At 38.1% G+C, this 18,712-nt stretch overlaps 3 protein-coding genes across 6 annotated transcripts in view; 1 reads left to right on the forward strand and 2 right to left on the reverse strand.

Annotated features, from left to right (window-relative positions):
* Positions 1-6,385, reverse strand: part of UNK (unk zinc finger) — a 58,109-nt gene extending 51,724 nt beyond the window's left edge. For all 3 annotated transcript variants that reach the window (XM_070937562.1, XM_070937560.1, XM_070937559.1), the window contains exon 1: positions 6,238-6,385. In XM_070937562.1, coding sequence (XP_070793663.1) covers positions 6,238-6,335 — 98 coding nt within the window. In that variant the 5' untranslated portion in view covers positions 6,336-6,385. The remainder of the gene's footprint in view (positions 1-6,237) is intronic.
* Positions 6,386-9,968: 3,583 nt separating this feature from the next.
* H3-3B (H3.3 histone B) lies at positions 9,969-12,093 on the forward strand. Its single transcript, XM_070937565.1, has 4 exons — positions 9,969-10,165; positions 10,664-10,805; positions 11,130-11,283; positions 11,390-12,093. Exons 2-4 carry the CDS (start codon positions 10,678-10,680, stop codon positions 11,516-11,518), a joined length of 411 nt encoding a protein of 136 aa, XP_070793666.1. The 5' UTR covers positions 9,969-10,165; positions 10,664-10,677; the 3' UTR covers positions 11,519-12,093.
* Positions 12,094-12,626: 533 nt separating this feature from the next.
* LOC139312623 (uncharacterized) overlaps positions 12,627-18,712 on the reverse strand; it is a 29,883-nt gene continuing 23,797 nt past the window's right edge. Inside the window, exons 11-16 of one of the 2 annotated variants that reach the window (XM_070937563.1) lie at positions 17,539-17,584; positions 17,367-17,432; positions 14,330-14,389; positions 14,023-14,105; positions 13,452-13,546; positions 12,627-12,865 (exon numbers count right to left, since the gene is read on the reverse strand). In XM_070937563.1, the coding sequence (XP_070793664.1) occupies positions 12,831-12,865; positions 13,452-13,546; positions 14,023-14,105; positions 14,330-14,389; positions 17,367-17,432; positions 17,539-17,584 (385 nt within the window). In that variant the 3' untranslated portion in view covers positions 12,627-12,830. Of the gene's footprint in view, positions 12,866-13,110; positions 13,165-13,451; positions 13,547-14,022; positions 14,106-14,329; positions 14,390-17,366; positions 17,433-17,538; positions 17,585-18,712 lie in introns of those variants that run through there. The other variant, XM_070937564.1, reaches the window with a different exon arrangement.

Genomic DNA, 18,712 nt, shown 5'->3' on the forward strand with positions numbered 1-18,712 from the left:
CAATGGGACTAAATGTATAAGACTGTCACTATCATCATTTTCTGATAATAATGCAAATATTAGACTTAATCTGGCCAGCTATGCATTATTTTCTAGATAAAGGGAAATATATTAAAGTCAAAATCTGAAAAGAAGCCGTGCTGCATTAATAATTCATACCTAAAGAGCATTAATTTGGGACCCTAATGTTTTGCCAATAGACATTTTATTCATGGGGCTTTGGAGTCACTGGAAGTAGGAGCCCAGCAACATTCCAATACTCATAGCAAGTTGTCTTAATTTGAATGCAAACTTTCCCAGACTAAGGATGCAGCCCATCCTTCCTCCCATCCCCTTTGTTTGGAAATTTCTATAGTTCTGGGATTATCCCGCAACATAGGAACCTCAGATTTCAGAAATTGTTGTGGGGGGAGGGGGGTGTCTTTAAATCCAAACTCAGCAGTAAGCAACATACATCAAGGTAAAAAACTGCTTCTTCAGGTTTAAGATTACAATTAAATTTAAGACAGTTGGTGAAACAATAGAACTAGTATATTGAGGATTACCTGAGTTTCCTACACTGAGCTATCCAAAATTCTGATATGCTTTATTCTGCGAGGCAGTAGTTCTGGCCTTCATTTCAAATTACTTTCCTCAAGATACTAGTGTACCAATACTTGGTACTGTATTGAACCAAGTCAGACATGGGTCATTCCTAGTGATAAAGAGAGATGGCACTTTTGTTACATTTTCTCCTATCTCCATGCACCAAAGCCTTTTCTGGTTAGAGTTTTTTCCGCAGAGCTCTTCTTTTCAAGTAGGACTCAAGCCATTAGCAGAAATCTAGCTAAAGCAGTAGTGAAATCTTTAAATGTTTATGTTGTTAAATCTGTATGCTGATAAGACATATTTTAGATGTAAAGTAAAATTTTCATTTGACTATAAATCTTTAGTACAGTAATAATTTTGTAAAAACGAAACAAAAACAAATATTGTTACATTAAACAAAAGTATATGTTAGTTAATTGTTTAAATAGCTTCCTTATGATCAACATAAACTACCACAATAAGAATGCCCATTTTCAAATTCTCCAGAATTCAGTACAGTTAATTGTACTCTACTACAGTAAAGACAATTATTTTGTCTGGTTTTTGTTTGTTTTTGGAACAGAAGTTGGGGAACTGTCAAATATATCATTTTGCCTGATGAAATGTTCTGAAGAGCATAAACTCTGAATGCTCTTGCACAGTATTTTGGTTCATCCCACGATAACTGTTTTCTAACTATAGAGTTCAAATACATTATGAAAACGTCACAATTTTCACCTTACTACCTTTTATAGTTTTTCCCATCAAAAGCTTTTCCAGTCTCTTACACAAACTTTTTTTTACGTTTAGTACGAATACCTGTTTTGTGGATTACAAATGGGCGAGTTAAAGGCCAACTGATGCACAGATTCCATTTAGCATATTCATATTTTTATGCCGATTTCACAAATATGCAGAATAACTATGGTTGTTGGATCATCATAAACCTGCATGTACTCTTCTGGTTTAAATGTTGTGGTCTATAAATTTGATAATAAATAAATAAATAAATCTATTTAAAGTAGTTTGCTATGGAATAGCTGTTTCTGATTCTCTACAAACTAGTATATCACAATTAATAAGAACAAGCAATCCACAACCATTCCTTAGCCAATAAACTATAGTTTAATGAATCGTGAAGTGTAAATTAGACCAGATGACATTGTAGCAGAATTCAATTTCCTAAGAAGCTTAAGATTTACGTAAAGAGAGAAAAAAGCTGTTTCTAACACTTGCAGATGTGAAGGCACACTTGAAAATAGGCAGCTAAATTCCAAGAAAACTCAGGATCAAAATAGGAACTATGACCCTATTTATAAGTGACTAGGAAATAAGTGCATTACTCTGTTTTTCTCCACAATCAGGGACAGCACAACTATTTCTTCAATAACAAAAAAGATAAATTATGTCGAATAAAATCACTTAAATTTTGCAGGTATTTTTCAAAAACCTTAACATTCATAATATCCTAGTATCACTTTCACATGAGAGAAAAAATTACCTTGAGGTGAAAAAGGAGCTTTCTTTATAGTCACCAAAAGACCTTTACATACAAGTAAGTTCTATATTAAACAGGAACACAGTTTATCATAAGAAGTCTAGTCCTGGCAAAAACAGGAACCCATGGCATTACATTAACAATCATTTACAGCATTTCATTTGTGTGCACTATTGGCTTCCTTCGTGATTAGAAGTGTGCTTTGAATCCGGTTTCCAATTATTTTATTTAGGTATTTAATATGCTTTGCAGAATAACACAAACAATATATTGCCATTACAAATAAGACATGATTTGCCTAAACTCAAAGAAAAAAAGCCAACTACACATAAAAAGGAGTCAGTCTTGACTTATGCACTGTAATTTTAAATTTATGACTTAAAAACTGATAACTCAGAAGTATAGTTCATACAAGAGACACAATTGCCTATGTTTAAATTACATGTATAAACAGTTTCAGTATTAGTAGATCCTTCATGACTGTTTTCTCACCATTCTCACTATTTCAATACAGTATCAAATTTTTTAAAAAGTTCTTTTTTTCTTGTCTAGTTAAAATCAGACCAAGGAAGACAGCGGCTATAGGTGGAATTCTACTTACATTACCCTGTTTTTAAATATATGCTACAAACAAAACAGTTCCATATATATTCTTATTTTGAAATCTAAAATCCTTTCAATTTTCACTTCTGAAAGCTTTAACAAAATATGCATCTGCCTGACAGTTAAATACAAATTATACTGAAGCTGTAGAAGTAGATTAGCGTATTTGCATTCAACTTTAAATATTATCTTAATCAAAATACTGCATTATGTATGTAGATATCAGGCTAGCTAGTATCTTGTATTTGGTTTGAGGAAGACTAGTTTCAAAGTTTTTCTTTATAAATATATGTTTCCCTCAACTTTCTACTTTAAAAATATAGAGAATAACAAAAATTACAAATCAGTAATAGTCTTAAGTAGTGGCACATGATAGCCAGTTTGGTGATATGATTAAGGCATCAGGCTATAAACCTGAAGATTGTGAATCCTAGACCATAACAACAGCTGGGTGACCTTGGACCAGTCACTCTCTCATCCCTAGGAAGCAGGCAATGCAAAATAATTTCCCCCCCCCCCCCAAAAAAAAACCTTTTTAGGGACTAGGTCAGGCAGTCACCAGGAATCAGCACACAGGTACACACACAAATTTGGTACATGAACTGAATTTCTTATTTAAGATTGGCATCATTCACGCTGTAATGCTATGTGTAATAATTCATAAATATCCCTACAAGAAACAGACTGTCAAAAAAATTCTCCCACACACATGGGCATATTTTATGCCTATAATAATATGCCGCAGCAGCATTTGGACAGAAGACGCATAAGGGACAAGATGCAGCAACACTACACTGGTATGGTTTGGAAGGGACAGGAGACACATCCTCTGTTTGCAAAAACATAAGCAAAATATAAACTGTTAAACATTAGTGAAAGCAAATACATCAAAGCTAGATAGAATCTGTTGCATTTGAAAGTGTGATCTATACATGTATATAAATATCTGAAAAAGCTATCTAAAACCAACTACCAGCTACACACTTTCCACACATGTGGTCGTTTGATTATGCATTACTCTCCCACCCTCCTCCTCTTAATCCATCTGCAATAGATTTTCTCCCAAATCTCTAGAACTATTTTGGAAGACACTGGGATGAATGGGAACCTATTATGGTACAGATGTTATTCTACTAGAACGGGACTGTCAAACTCACGGCTCATGGGCCAGATGCATCAAACGCTGGCCATGCCCATGCCCGGTTTAGTGAAGGAGGAAAAAGCCACAATATGTCAAGTGATGCCACCATGACGACGTGAGTTTGACACCTCTGCACTAGAAGATGTACACAATTGGATTTAGAGCTATGAGCTTCTTACAATATCACACAATTTATCAAAAATAATTTTAACAAAAACTTCATTTTTAAATTGTACATTTGTAAAGGAAATTAAATAGAATTCAGCACAACAAAAACTATAAAATAAATAAAATATTTATTGCTATAAACCAATTACCAGCTCACATGGCTATTTTTTGTTTTGTTAAATATATTAACTTCACATTTTTTGAAATAAACTGAGTGAAATTCAATCAGATTTTTTCACTGATATTTTAATCAGTGAAAGCAGGGAGACGGTGAGTTTCTATAGCTCCTCCTGTACACCAAGTGTCACCTCTGTATGATTCCCCCAATATCCCAATGCATTTTGAGAATACAGAGGAAGGTGTGGAAGGTGATGGTAACCAGGAAAAAACCAGCTAACATTATACTGACTTTTATTATAAATGCAATTTGCATACTGTCTGATAATCACATGCATAAATCTCTATCAACAATTCAAAATTGTGATGATGTACAGCAGGTATATGAGACTAACCTATAGACTTCCTGTTTTGCAATTAAGGACTATCTCATCAATCATTCATACAGGTTGAAACTAAGTAATTATTGTATCATCCTGTTATACACCCAGTATTGCATGTATTTAAAAGTTTTCTATTATGCTTTTAATAGGTTTGAGACATTAGCAGCACAACTGACCAATCAACTGAATAACCCTGCAGAATTAGACTAAGACCCATTTTAGTCTACCATTCTGCTTCTCACTGTCTCCAACCAGATGCCTTCAGGATGCTCACAATCATGACATGGAGTCCTTCATATTCCCTTTCCATCACTGTTTCATTGTAATTGTTATTTGGTGGCATGGTGCCCTCATGGAGGTAATGTTCTAATATCCCCCATGAATGTATTTACTCCTTTCCAAGCCATCCGAATCAGTACCCATCACATCTCACATTAATGAATTCCTCAGATTAATGTGGAACAGGTTATGTATGACCAATTCCTTGCAAAACAAGTTTGCCAGATACAATAAAATAGATGTAGGAACAGAAGGTGTTGCTAGTACAGTAACGATACAAAATATCACAAATTAACTGTCACCAATAATGTATTTACAAGGTCCCAAAGTAGCACAGTATTTACCAACAGATCTAAAATACCTGTACCTGCTACAGCAACTGCTCTCAGATATACGAAATTATTAGGAATTCTGAACAGAAGAGGGCAACCTATAAATATAAGAGACAACTTATTCTAATACTTAACTCTTTATGTTGATGCTATTAAAACATTTTCTATGAAATCAATAGAACATAACAATGTTTGTTTATGGCTTTGTTATTTTTGCAAAGACCATTTATTTTAACCACAAGCTGAATTACCCCTCACCATATGCTACAGGGCTCAAAATTCCTTATTAAGGAACTACTGTTCCAGAGGATTCAAAGACAAAAAAGAAAAAAGAAAGAACAAGTACAGTTCCCTTTATGCTTTTAAGTTTTATTTTGCAGGCTTGGCCAGAAACAAACACCCCCCTCCCCAACTTCTAATGACAGCCATCAGCAAGAGAAAATGGCGAGGAAAGTCACAATACTTTTGTATACAGTGTTTCACTTAGGATGCTCTCGATTCCACGAGACAGACCACGAGTACAGAAAAGCCAGTTGATGAAGATTGGTGACAAGACACCCCAATTTTCCCCACCTGGACCTTCGGATCACGAACTTTCCGAGTATCCGAGGGGAATTTCATTTTACAGAACGGCTTGTCAACCGCTCGGCCAAAAAAGGGTCCTCTTCAATTAGGGAAAAAGGAGGTGACGGCGAAAAGAAGGGGGCTCTCAAAGGGGGGGGGGAGTACCGAGACGGACGCCCCCCCTCCCCAACCCAATGACCAACGGAGGAGCAGAGGACCCGTAGGGCGAAGGCGACGCAACGGATCGTGGGCACTGTACGCGCCTCTTGCCTGTGGGGTGTGCTTGTGTTTATGGGGCGGTTAGGTGCGCGCGCGCCCGCCCGCACCAAAAACCGCTGCGGGGGGAGGGGGTGTCCGCTCCTTCCCCGCCCCCTCCCATAGCCGAAATTCCTCCGGCCCAGGCCGACCACAACCGGTTTCAGCCGGTTCCGGGCGGGCCGTTTGTTTCCGTGCGCGCGTGCCGCACGCTGCCCGCTGACGTCAGGCGTGTGTGGCGCGCGGGCGGGCGGAGGGGTGCGGCGGCGGCGGCGGCGGCGGCTGGAGCAGCAGCACTAAGAAGCGGCTGCGGGTGTTCTCGCTACGTACGTGTAGTGCTGCGGCTTCTCGGGCTGCGCTTGGAGAGCGCTGGCGGGCGCCACCGGCCCGGTCGCAGGAGGCCCGGTCCCTACCGGGCCCTTCGACATGTTCCTGCCCTCCGCTCCCTCCTCCGCCGCCCGCTACCACCGAGGAGGAGAGCTTTATTATTCACTCTGCGCGGTCCGCACGGAGACCGCAATGCGCAGGCGCTGCCGCCGCCATTACCGCCCCGGGTTACCCAAAGCATGCTGGGGCTTGTAGTCCCGGTGATGGCGGAAAATCCCCCTTTTCTTCTACTAGGCTTCCGGCCATTGAAACTACAAGTACAGGGGGCCTCTGCGCTTGCTGTCCCGGATATTGTAACAGCGCAGGGATTTATAGGTGTTGTAGTTAGAAGTAATCCGTCCATGGATTGCCTTCGAGAAAATGTAAGCAGGATTGCTGTTTTGCCAGCTGTGAATCGTTTAATTACGTCCCCCCAATTATTTTTATTTCTCGATATTAGCATTATTAATTTGGAAATAAATGTTGCTAGATGCTGTAAGATTTGGTACTGAGTGTGAATTAATAGTGCAATGTAGGTGATTATGCTAAACGATGATGGATGGGCTGTCATACTAAAATAATGGCAAATTCGTTAGGGATTATTAAGGAGAAGTCCAGTTTATTTTTTAAAAAAAACACAGGCTAGTATGATCTTTTCTTTGGATAACACATCGGTATTCCAACACAAAGAGACAGCACCCTCAAAATTATCTCACAAATCTAAAAATTATATAGGTTGTTACAATAAAAACAGTGGGATTGTTGATCCTAAAGCAAAAGTTTAATTCCATAAACTTGTTAAAACTGATATATCTACTACTGGATTCTGATCTATCAAGTATTTTGCCATAAGAAAAGTGATGAGTGCTACAAGGCTTCTGTATAATAATTTAAGTTAGCCATACCTTGTCAAATTTATGCCATAACAATGCTTCATCTTTGTTATAACATGTCATGACAGCATTTGATTACTCATATGGTTAATCACAGAAAAATCTATGTGGTTCTAAAGAGTAAACAGTGATTTGATAGCACTTAATCATATGGCTACACTTTACATACTTTGCAATTCTTACTTTGTCCCTATAGTTAAGGGGGCATGAGTCAAAACAGTTATTCTTTTCCAATAAGCATACAATACCATGTTATTTGTATACTGCCAAGTTCCATCCTTATTCCTTGAAAGTAAATCCTGGTATATGTATTGTGTTTAGATTAAAGCATATGTATTTGAGATCTTTGATTGATGTTTTGTTTCATGAACATTAATTAATGTATTTTTCTCTTAAATATTTTGTTTGGTTTGTTTCTAAAGGAAATATTTTTAGGATTAGGGTTATTGCTTTACAGAACAATGATAATGTTTTGTCAGTCTGCAACTAAGAAATGTTATCCTTGAACCTCCAGTTATTTCACCTTCCATTGGGGGGGATGAATAAATTTTGCTGTTGAAATGAGCATGTTGGTTGCAATGGTTCTGCCTAGAGAAATCAATTCTGAATGTACCTAGGAGCCAAACTATAGATTTACAAGCCTGTCAAACTGGCGGTCCACGGCTAGATGCGTCACATGCAGGCCACTCCCACCGTGGCTTCGCAAAGGCAAAAAATATATATCATGATTCATCATGACGCGATCAAGTTTGACACCTGCGCTGTAGGTGGTTTCAAAAGTGAAATGAACAGTATTTGGAAATGTATTGGCAACCAATACACTACAGCATCTACAACATTGATGTAATATGTTTGAAGCAGTTCTTGATTGCCAGTACATAGCCAGCTGCATTTTGCAGCAATGAGGACACAGATTGTTGGGGGCAATATGCTGACTCTGTAAACAGCTTAGAGAGGACTGTAAAGCACTGTAAATAAGTCTTAAGTGCTATTGCTATTACTATTGCTAATTTCAGTTTTCAAAGATAGTCCCAGGCAGAGTATATTGCAGTATCTATCCTCTGATGATGAGAGCATGAGTTACCACTTCCAGATCCTTTCATCATAGATATGAACACAACTGGCACATCAGTCATATCTAGTAAAACTATATTTTGGATATAACAACTACCACCACTGTTAAGCTTCTTATTTACTATATTTGTGGAACAACCAAAGTATAAATTCACAACAGCTACCAAGGTACTGGGTGAAACAGCAGAAGGATATGCATAATGATTTGGAGCCAATATGGGACATCACAAACTGATTGGTACTCTTCTCCATGATGATTATCCCATTATTTTAAAAAAATCAAACTACTTTCTATTGTACTCAAACATTAGTGGTGAAGAATGATTGAAGCAGGCATGTAACACTTTTTTTGTTGAGTGTTGTTGGAATCTATGAGCATAGGATTGTGGTTTGGCTGGATAGAACATTGTTTTACCTGAATAAGAATTTTCCCGCCTCTTTTTCACAAACATTGCCCAGATGTCCCACTATTTAATCCACTTGTTGCTAAATAGTCACAAATCTGATTGTAAAACAGTACTTATTTGTTTTTTTAAAAAAAATCTGGTTGATTGTGCATTACATTGAATATGTTTTGTTGAGAAGCGTTCTCAGTGTAGCAATAATGCTAAAGCAAATAAAGATTGTGAATTCATTAACAAACATACTAGTAGTTTCTTTTCTGCTTTGTTAACCTAATTTTAAAATAACTTAATTATTGATTTGTACCCAGATCCTCCAGTAAATGCCTAGAAATTAGCCATAGGATCCATAATTGCTACACAATTACATGTTTAAAAATATTGTTTTGTTGTAATTTTGTTGTGTTGTATTAATGTATGACAGGTCCAAAATCATTCAGACAGCTTTCATGGCTAAGGTGGAGCTAGAACTTATGGTCTCCAAGGTTTCTAGTTGGTGCCTTACCCACTAGACTAGACCAAACTTGCCAAATTTAACTTGGTATGCATTTTATATCTAAAATACACTATCATCATTGTACTTTACATGCAACAACCAACTGTCATTCTAGAGTCTAGCTTGATTCTTTGTAATCAGACTGATCTGTTTTTTGTCATTTTACATTTGTAAATATTCAGTGTGCCCATTACACATGGTTATTTGATTATGAAAACTAGATACTGGTCTGTTAGTTTTGCTAATAAAATATAATATAAACCAATTTCATGTTATTTCTTTGATGATTTAAAAATTAATTAAGAAACCTTGGTATATGTTAGTTGTTATGTTAAAAGTATTAGGCAAATGAAATGAAAAGTTGTGGTTTATGTGCTGCTTATAACTGAACTTTATAAATGTTCTTTATTTATAGGTAACATAAACTTTGAAAAATAAAATTTGATATGACGGCAAACGAACGTCAGGTACAGTCAACTACGTCCTCCTACCTCTGCTACCATTTCACATTCCCTTCGTATTTGCCAGGCTGTGTTTTCTCTAATTTGCCCTCCCCATTGAGTCCAGGATACTCAGAACGGACTGCTTTTCTTTCCCATTGACTTTCCATTGTAGAGCTTTGCAACAAAAAGTAGGATCCAAACCATGTTTTCTATTGTCCAATCAGAACCACCAGCTTCACTGCAATTGTAATTGGTTTGCTCCGGCCCACGGTAGCCAATCAGCGTGTAACTTTAACAACCAATCGGGTTTCGAGCTTCCATCCAATCGCATGCAGGATGCAGGGAAACTGTCTTTGTATCAGCTAACGTCATGGCGCCGGCGAAAGCAGATGCCAATAGCTCCGCGCGTCGCGTGTCTGTATTGTGACGTCATGACGTTTGAGGTTCCCTCCCTCTATAAAGGCAGCGTCCCAACAGAGGGAGGGGACAGTTCAGGTTTTTTCGAAGGCTGTCCGGTACGTGCTATTTGTGCATTTACAGCGGAAGTGTTTTTTTTTTTTTTTTAAGGATTTGTTCCCGAAAGAGGTGAGTTTCGGCTGGGAGCGAGGGTGGGGGGAACAGTGACAGTGGGGAAAAGAAAGAGGGTCCTCGTGCTTCGGGGAGCAAATTTTGTGACAAATGGGTGGAGGAAAGAAGTGGAAGGCAGGCCGCTTTGTTCTGGGTCGGCTGCTAAGCAAAGGCCGGAGACTTAACGCCGGCGGTAGTTATCGGGGCTGGGAACAGAAGGGAAGGAACGAAGTCGGGCTTCCTCTCCGGCATCGCGCGTGGGCAAGCAAGCAGGAGAGAGCAGTTCCTGGCGGTGCGCCGCGCTGGCTGAACCTCCTTGGCCCTGTGCCCGCATGGAGGACGGCGACATCTGCCGCTGCCGTTCCCCTCCCGCCAAAGCGTTTCCGTCTCGGGGAAGAGGAGGACGCACAGATGGAGGCTGAAGTGCCGGAAAGCCCACTTAGGCCGGCTCGACCTTCGGGAATTTGGAGAAAGCTGCCGCGTCCGTCCATCCATCGAATTTATTTTCTCTTTCAGAAGAGTGAACAAAAATGGCCCGTACCAAGCAGACTGCCCGTAAATCCACTGGTGGCAAAGCTCCACGTAAACAGCTGGCTACTAAAGCTGCTAGGAAAAGCGCCCCCTCTACTGGTGGAGTCAAGAAACCTCATCGCTACAGGTAATAAGACAAAACAATCTGGAATGTGTGTTTCAGGACAACCGCCAAGCTGATCTGTGGAAATAAAAGGATTAAGAAGGGAGTGGTGTGTGTGTTGTAACAAAGTTAGCTTCTGTTACTGTGATTTTAGTGTTAGCCTTGCTTTAACTATAAATGTCTCACTGCTGTTGTCAGCGACCAGCCAACCATGCCAAGATTCTGTAGGGTATTTTTACTTCTTTGAAACTATTTTGAAAGATGGACTTAGAAATTTCCTGGAACTGTTATATGCTGTTAACAGATGGCTTTACTCCTTTCTCTCCCCTCCCCCCCCAAAATCTTCAGACCTGGTACTGTGGCACTGCGTGAGATTCGCCGTTACCAAAAGTCAACAGAACTTTTGATTCGCAAGCTTCCATTTCAGAGGCTCGTAAGGGAGATTGCCCAAGATTTCAAGACAGACTTAAGGTTCCAGAGTGCAGCCATTGGTGCACTGCAGGTATGAACCTATTCAGGTACTACTATTCTTATATGTGGGGAAAGGAATAATGTGTCCTTATAGGTTAATGTCTAACCAATAACTTGTTTTTTTATCTTTCACATAGGAGGCTAGTGAAGCCTATTTGGTGGGTCTGTTTGAAGATACAAATCTCTGTGCCATTCATGCCAAGAGAGTTACCATTATGCCCAAAGACATCCAGTTGGCTCGTAGGATACGGGGCGAAAGGGCTTAAAAGGAAGCAGTTTTTATGGTGTTTTGTAGTAAATTCTGTAAAATACTTTGGTTTCAATTTGTGACTTTTTTTTGTATGAAATTGTTTATAATATGTTACATTTGTACTTAAGTCATTCCATCTTTCACTCAGGATGAATGCTAACAGTGACTGTTCACATAAAACTCAGTGATGTGAGCCCTGTTGCTCAGTAGTGACAAGTTGCTAATATGCAGAAGGGATGGGTGATCTTTCTTGCTTTTCATGCATGTTTCTGTATGTTAATGACTTGTTGGGTAGCTAAAATTGTAAGGTACTAGAATTGATATAAATGTGTACAGGGTCCTTTTGCAATAAAACTGGTTATAACTTGATTCAAGTGTTTAACAATTGGGGCTGTTAAGTCTGACCATACATCACTGTGACAGAATGTGGACTTTCTGAAGGGGTAAAAGTACAAGTCTTAACCACAGTGTAACTTACAGTTTCCTAAAAAAAACGTAAACCTGGCAGCTATAGAATACACTATGTGCATTTATAATAGCTATTTTATATATTGTAGTGTCAACATTTTTAAATTAAATGTTTTACATTCACATGAGTCCTGTCATTGTTGTGGGAAAAGTAGCATTTCTACTTGGGTTTATGCTTAAATCAAGTTGAAGCATGTCTATGCTTTGTATTTATCCCCAATTGCAGTAATAGTTTGCAGCAATTATGTAACAAGTCAGTGAATAGTCTTTCTGATTTTGATTCTTACGTTTGCAGAATAATTTAGGAACTAGGAAATGCTACTCAATTTCTTGGCGTACAAAATTATTTCAGTCTTGTTTCTGGACTAATTAGATGACTCATGGAAATGAAACTAGGTAAGAGCAGCCCAGCTTTCTGTGCTGCCTCTTAAAAAAAACAAGCTGTTCCAGGTATTTCAACCCATTGTTTGAGAATATAAATTTACAGATTGTTTTAGGATTTTGTCTTTGTTAGATAACCCATAATGGGTATTTTAAATTTAAAGAACATTTGTAAAGTTGCCTGCTGAGAAACTGTTCAGTTATTTGCTTTGCTTTATCAAACTGGTCTTGTTTTCAGTGTAGATATGCTACCTTATGCAAACTATTGCTTCAGCTTGATTTTATTCCATTTTGAAAATTGTCAATGTAAACATTTGAAAAAGCAGTTGAGTCTTCTGTTTGATTTATCTAGAACAATTTTATCTGGACAGAATGTTAATCTACCAAGCGACTCCGTAATCCAAGAGTTGACCCATCAAGATATCACTGATTGATATTAGACTTTAGCAGGCTAATGAGGCGGCAGAACATCACATCTGTCAGACAAACCACTCTGTATGTTTAAATCCAGCAGCTAAAGAAACAAACACAATTTGTCATGTCTTGAATTATTTTTTAGGCACATTACAGATCGCTTACTGCTATAGTCGTAAATACTTTCATGCTAGATGTGTAGTTGCTAGCATTGTTTACGAACCCTATCTAAAGAACATTTTGGATTTTAGTTCTAGGGATGTTTAGTCCAACAATTAATGAAACAAATTGATACAAGTTTGTAAAACTTCAAACATCAATTATTACAGGACCACATGTTAATATGCTGCCTTGGTCTACTTTTTTATTTCTTAAGCTATCACGCCGTTATACAGGTATCTGAAATGTAAGAATGGATTAATTTAAAAGCCTAACCAAAGTAATCATATCAAAGAACTATTAGTTTTATGCTGTATATGCTTGGGACATAACTGGGTTGCCTTAGCAGAATTTCATTAATGCAACAGGACTCATATTAATTCAACAGCCCATCCCAACCTATATATTCTGGAGAATGCTTAAATGGAAGAAAGTTGCAGAAGAGGTAAAGCTGTGAAGTATAGAGTAATACACCTTAAAATACAGTAGCCTTTACTACAATATGTATTCCAAAGCATATTCCTTACCAATCCGTTTGATGATTTCCTCACTTTCCTCTTCGGAATTTGATTCAAAAACTAGGCAATCAAAAGTGCTATCTTCTGGAGAGTCAGGTGAAGTTCTATAAAGTAAAGATGGTAACTTTAGACATCCCATACATTTAAGATAGCATATGACTAATTCCCCGTACATAATAGCATTCCCCTAATGGGTCTAAGTGACAAACCAGGCTATCAATAAAATGGATTACTTGGTTCTTTCATGCGGGTAACCTAATTCATCTTGGATATGAGCTAGTTTATCAACAATTCAATGTGGAAGGGAATATTTAATCACAAAGAGGAACTTTGGTAGAATATGTGCTAAACAGGTAATCGGCATGATTCACAAAGTCCAATAAGGAAATCATTAAGATTCCTGTATTGTTAGTAAAGGACACACTGAAGCATTTGAATGTAATTGATGGATACACCCTACACTGAAAATTACTACTATTGCTACTATTACTATTACCACTATGACATGATTAATGGGACTGGTAAATATAGTCTTGAAATATGTCACCACACGTGGATGGTTTTTCAAAATAAAACTTACAAGCTACAGAAAGCAAAGAGATTGTGGCTATCCAGAAGGCGTCCCACACAGGAAATGTCTGTGTAAGAATAACGGAAAAGAACCTGAAAATGACAACAGTTTTCCGTTAAGGCATTGATCAAAGCTCATTCTTTTGGGAATTATTTTTATTGAATGTCGAGACAAAATAAAGATTAGATCTACAATTAAAAAATGACTATCCTTAGAAACATTTCCAGTATATTTTAAGCATGTATTGCCCAGGTTATAAAAAGGCAATAAATTATTAAGGCATGATCAAGCACAGTCGGCAAACAAACATTCTAACCTTTGAAGTCGTTTTGTGTTGAACAATTACTTCGGTTTCTTTGACATCGAATAAAATTTCCTGAAGAAATAATATTACAACTGTTAATAACGCTATCAAGTGACAAAGCGTCCCTAAAAGAAACTTAAAATTGGACCTGCTATGTTTCCAATTTTCTTTTCCTGTTTCTTCCTTCTACCCAGACAACATCATAGTAAACATAGTTTCAACTGAATCACTTTACAGATCAGTGAATTGCCACTTAAAGAGCTAACAATCATTTCTGCAAGTATCTGAAAAAACAATGAAAACCATTTGAAAGTTTCATTAATGTAACAGCATGACTTTTAAATAGTTCTATCTATATGCAATGTATAGCAGCTTCAGTTTATTACAAATTTAACCATGGCAACCTTAGTCAAAGAAAGATGAACTTTGGCCTATTGGCTTCCCTTTACCTTTCTACCCAATAAAGAGGAAAATGATGTCATTGGGCCTTTCAAAACCATCCTAATGCACCCGAGAGCCTCTTATAAATACTTATTTATTAGTATTTCAACTAAACAGCAACACGCAGACTGGGAAAATCTTTTTACGCCTGCTCAATAGTGGTAAATAGGCAGCTGATCACATTTCTGCCATATCTCTCAAGAGTTGATGTTTGTGTTGACTTGTTATCTAGATCATTAAAAACCCACACAGGCAAGTGAGCAACTTGCGTTGCCATAGCTATAATATTTGGGTGAGACAAGTTGAACAAGCCAGTCCAGCTTAACACTGGCTGCCAAAGCCAATCATCACTTAAATTACAAGTATACCAGGAACAGGCAATTTAGCATCTTCCTTTAAATGTTTTGGGTACAGTTTTCACCTTTTTGCCATCACAACTAGATTCTGTTTGTTTCTCCGTGTCATATAATATATATGGGTATATGCATAATTTTGTATTTATTTACTTTGTCATGTTTATGTAGTGTATATTAGAGGTGGACACCCTTCTTGAGAGCTGTATGCAACAAAATTTCATTTTAATATATGCTGATTAGTCTACATTCAAAGTGACAATAAAGTTAGTCTAAGTCTATTGATAAACACTGGCTGGGATAATATAAACATATTCTACTTATTACAGTTCTGCATTTCTTTTCGATAGCTGAAAATTCTTCAAGGTTACATACATTTGATGGATTTTGCTGGGTAGCAGAGTGATCTAGATTTATGTTCCTTAAACTTCAAAACCAGGGAAAAAAGGGATACTGAACTAAAACGGGTACAGGTAGTCCTCAACTTGTGACGGTTCACTTAGCAACTATTTCAAATCGTGACAGACCGCCCCCCACCCCAAAAGTACTTACAACCCAGTTCCAAAGTTCTAATGGCAGCCCTCCCCTCCACCCAGTCACATGACTGCATTTTGAGTGCTTGGCAACTGGCCTACATTGATGGCTGTCTGTAGCATCCCATGGTCACAAAACCACAATTTACAACATTTTTGCTGTTTACTTCTAATATGGGAGAAAAACATCCCATAGCGAACCAGGAGTTCATTTAACAACCACAACATTTGCTTTAGGACTGCAACGTTCGCTTTAGGACGGAGGCATTCGCTTTACGACCACTGTGTTCATTTAACAACTGCTGCTCAATGATCATCACAGAAAAAAGTCCCAAAGATGCTTTTTCAAGAGGCAACTGGATTTTCTGGTTTTTCTTTGAAGATGTTTCGCTTCTCATCTTCAGAACTGAATGAGAGACGAAAAGTCCAGTTTCCTTTTGATAAAGCATCCTTGGGACAACCATGAGCTGGATGACTGAGAATCTCAATAGACACCACAAAAAAGTTGTAAAATGGGATTTGGTCACATGATGACTCGTTTTAAGACCATCACAACTTACAACCGTAATGGCCAGGCACCAGTATACATAAAACATTCCATACTTGTACTGCCATAGACCAGTCAGGACTGAGCAGTTTGTGCCCAGACTCAAGCCCAATTTTTTTCTCCAGGCATGAAACTGATACGTGCACATTCTGGAAGACGTGTTTAGGGATGAGAAGTAGCAGAAAAGGAGAAACACGGTGCTGGGAAGATGATGGAAAAATCAAAGGGAGGGACAAAGTGCATAGCAAAAAAGGTTTAGGTGAAGATGGGAAGAGGGGCAGGTTGGATATGCTGCATTGGATTCAAATATGGCAGCAGCTACATGCTTACAAAGGGAAGGAAGAAATTGGAAAATCAGCAGGTGGGATGTGCCATAGCTTTGCAGGAGAAGAGGGGAATCATCTCATAAGACTTTTTTCTTCTTCTTGGACTTCCGGGAGAAGTATGGCAAACTAAAGACAGCTCTGCAAACATAGAACGGATGATCATGGCAAAGATCAAGCAACCTGTGTCTAGACTGATTCCTCGGAACCTCCTCCTCCAGATAAAGAGAAGATGAGCAATCACCATGTGTTCTGGATGGCTTCCTGTGTGGAGATCATAGGCCAACAGTTTTCTGAGGGCTTGAGCACTGGGAGATTAGGGAATTAGCCATCTTGCTCGCAATCATGTCAGAGGCTTTTAAAGTACACTGTCAGCCTCATGGGGTAACCCAAATAAGAATCACAACCTGATATCTGTCTATATCTGCCTCAAACGGTGGTCTTCTACTAGTTCTAATTTAGAAAATTCTGATACTTGATTTACTTGTCCTACATGATTTAATGGCACTTCTCAAGGCATTTCCTATTAAAAACAAAAGTTCAGCCACATTCTGCCTTTAATTTAGAGACCTAAAGGAGGGATTTTTCTTTACAGAATTTGTTACACAGAACATGTTTTTATCTAAAATATAAGCCTCATCACCTGTGGTGTTTTCTCATTTCAAATAACCCCAGCATCTAAATCCCTTTGACTTTATTAATTAAATTATCAAGATTGCCATCACAATGGGCTGTAGTGTTCAAGATTCAATCTGCTTCTTTGTTTAAAAAGCATAACTTAAAATAATGATTTAAGAACAAAAGAAAGTAGTTTGATAAACATTCATCTCTTATTCCCAGCATGAATCTTACCTGCTGTGGTAAATGCTTATCTAACACCGTGGGTATGCCTACGTCTAATATGTCTTTGCCTCCATACTGGAAAAGAAACCAAGAGATGAAAAAAATGTGAGAAAAATGCAGACCTAAAAGTAGTATTGAAAACTGAACAACCCCCCTTTTCTCTTCAGAAACATAGCCTCACCTTTCCTACATTGGCCTGGCCTAAGTACCGCAGATTGTACAGGAGTCTATGGAGAAATGAGATTAAACAATTCGTTCAAGAAATCTATGCACAGTTTCTTTATTTTCACATCAAGATGCAGCATGTGAAAAAATCCCAAAAGCAAACCGAAGTTGCCTTCACAGAAGTTTTGGACTGAAGAGCTATGCTTGTTTCCCCAGCCTCTCGATCAGTAGTCCTTACTGACAGCAGAGGAAGAGTAGTTCTACTACTACCGTAGTAGACAGTTCTTCTATCATGTGTCAGTAATCATGCAATCAAATGGTCTTGGTACCATCAAGCCAGAAACCCAAAGCCCTCTTTTTCTAAGAAGGACATATATATGTTAATAGGACACCTCTTATATTGATCAGTTAAGGTAAATATATATAAATACAGCTGATAATAACTATGAAATAACAAGAACAGGAAAAATGATACAGTGGATAACAACTACTAAAAACTTTTAAAAATTGAGTAAAGTCTGATATTATGGGAGCAGACTTTTGCCAAGCCTGAACCATAGACGTACACTCAAATAATCAGGAATAGTATTAAGTAATCCAAAGTGTTCTTTTTATTGTTGAGATTTGAGCTCAAAAATCTCTGAAGTCCAAGAAATGATCTACTGAGATTCTCCAGTCTTTTGGTTCAGTGCATGAACCTACAAGGGCAGCTCTGGTTTCCTACTTAGCTTTCATGGACTTCTTCCCTATTTCAGGAAGGGTGGTGCGTTCCATTAAATTCATTTTGTATACTGCCAGTAAGAAAATATTTATTTAGTATTCAGACTGCAATTCCCAGGATTCACAACTGCATCCCACACATTTTCAGAGAACTGGGCTATATCATCATCAGCAAATTTATACAAGGCAGCTGAGTAAAACCTAGATGGCATGCCACACATGTGATTGAGAAATGCAAAACTGCATTATGAGTTTTCTCTATAATAATGCCCACCAAGCCACGCCCATCAAGCCATGCCACGCCCACCAAGCCACACCAACAGGACTGGTAGTAAAAAAATTTGAATCCCACCACTGCCTGTAACTCCATTTTTTCTGTAGCCACCAGAAATGAGGTTTGCGAGATCTCTTGGAGTTCTGTTTCAGGAGGGATATTCAAAAGTATGTATGTCTGCCACCCTTTGTCTGAC

This window comes from Pituophis catenifer, unplaced genomic scaffold (assembly GCF_029215685.1).
Source record: "Pituophis catenifer annectens isolate HBS135680 unplaced genomic scaffold, rPitCat1.0.hap2 SCAF_2, whole genome shotgun sequence".
In the NCBI taxonomy this organism is placed as follows: domain Eukaryota; kingdom Metazoa; phylum Chordata; class Lepidosauria; order Squamata; family Colubridae; genus Pituophis; species Pituophis catenifer.

Coding starts and splice junctions, on each gene's coding strand:
- H3-3B (XM_070937565.1), top strand. CDS start 10,678: ATGGCCCGTACCAAGCAGACTGCCCGTAAATCCACTGGTGGCAAAGCT. Junction 10,806..11,129: donor AAGAAACCTCATCGCTACAG/GTAATAAGACAA, acceptor CAAAATCTTCAG/ACCTGGTACTGTGGCACTGC. Junction 11,284..11,389: donor CAGCCATTGGTGCACTGCAG/GTATGAACCTAT, acceptor TCTTTCACATAG/GAGGCTAGTGAAGCCTATTT.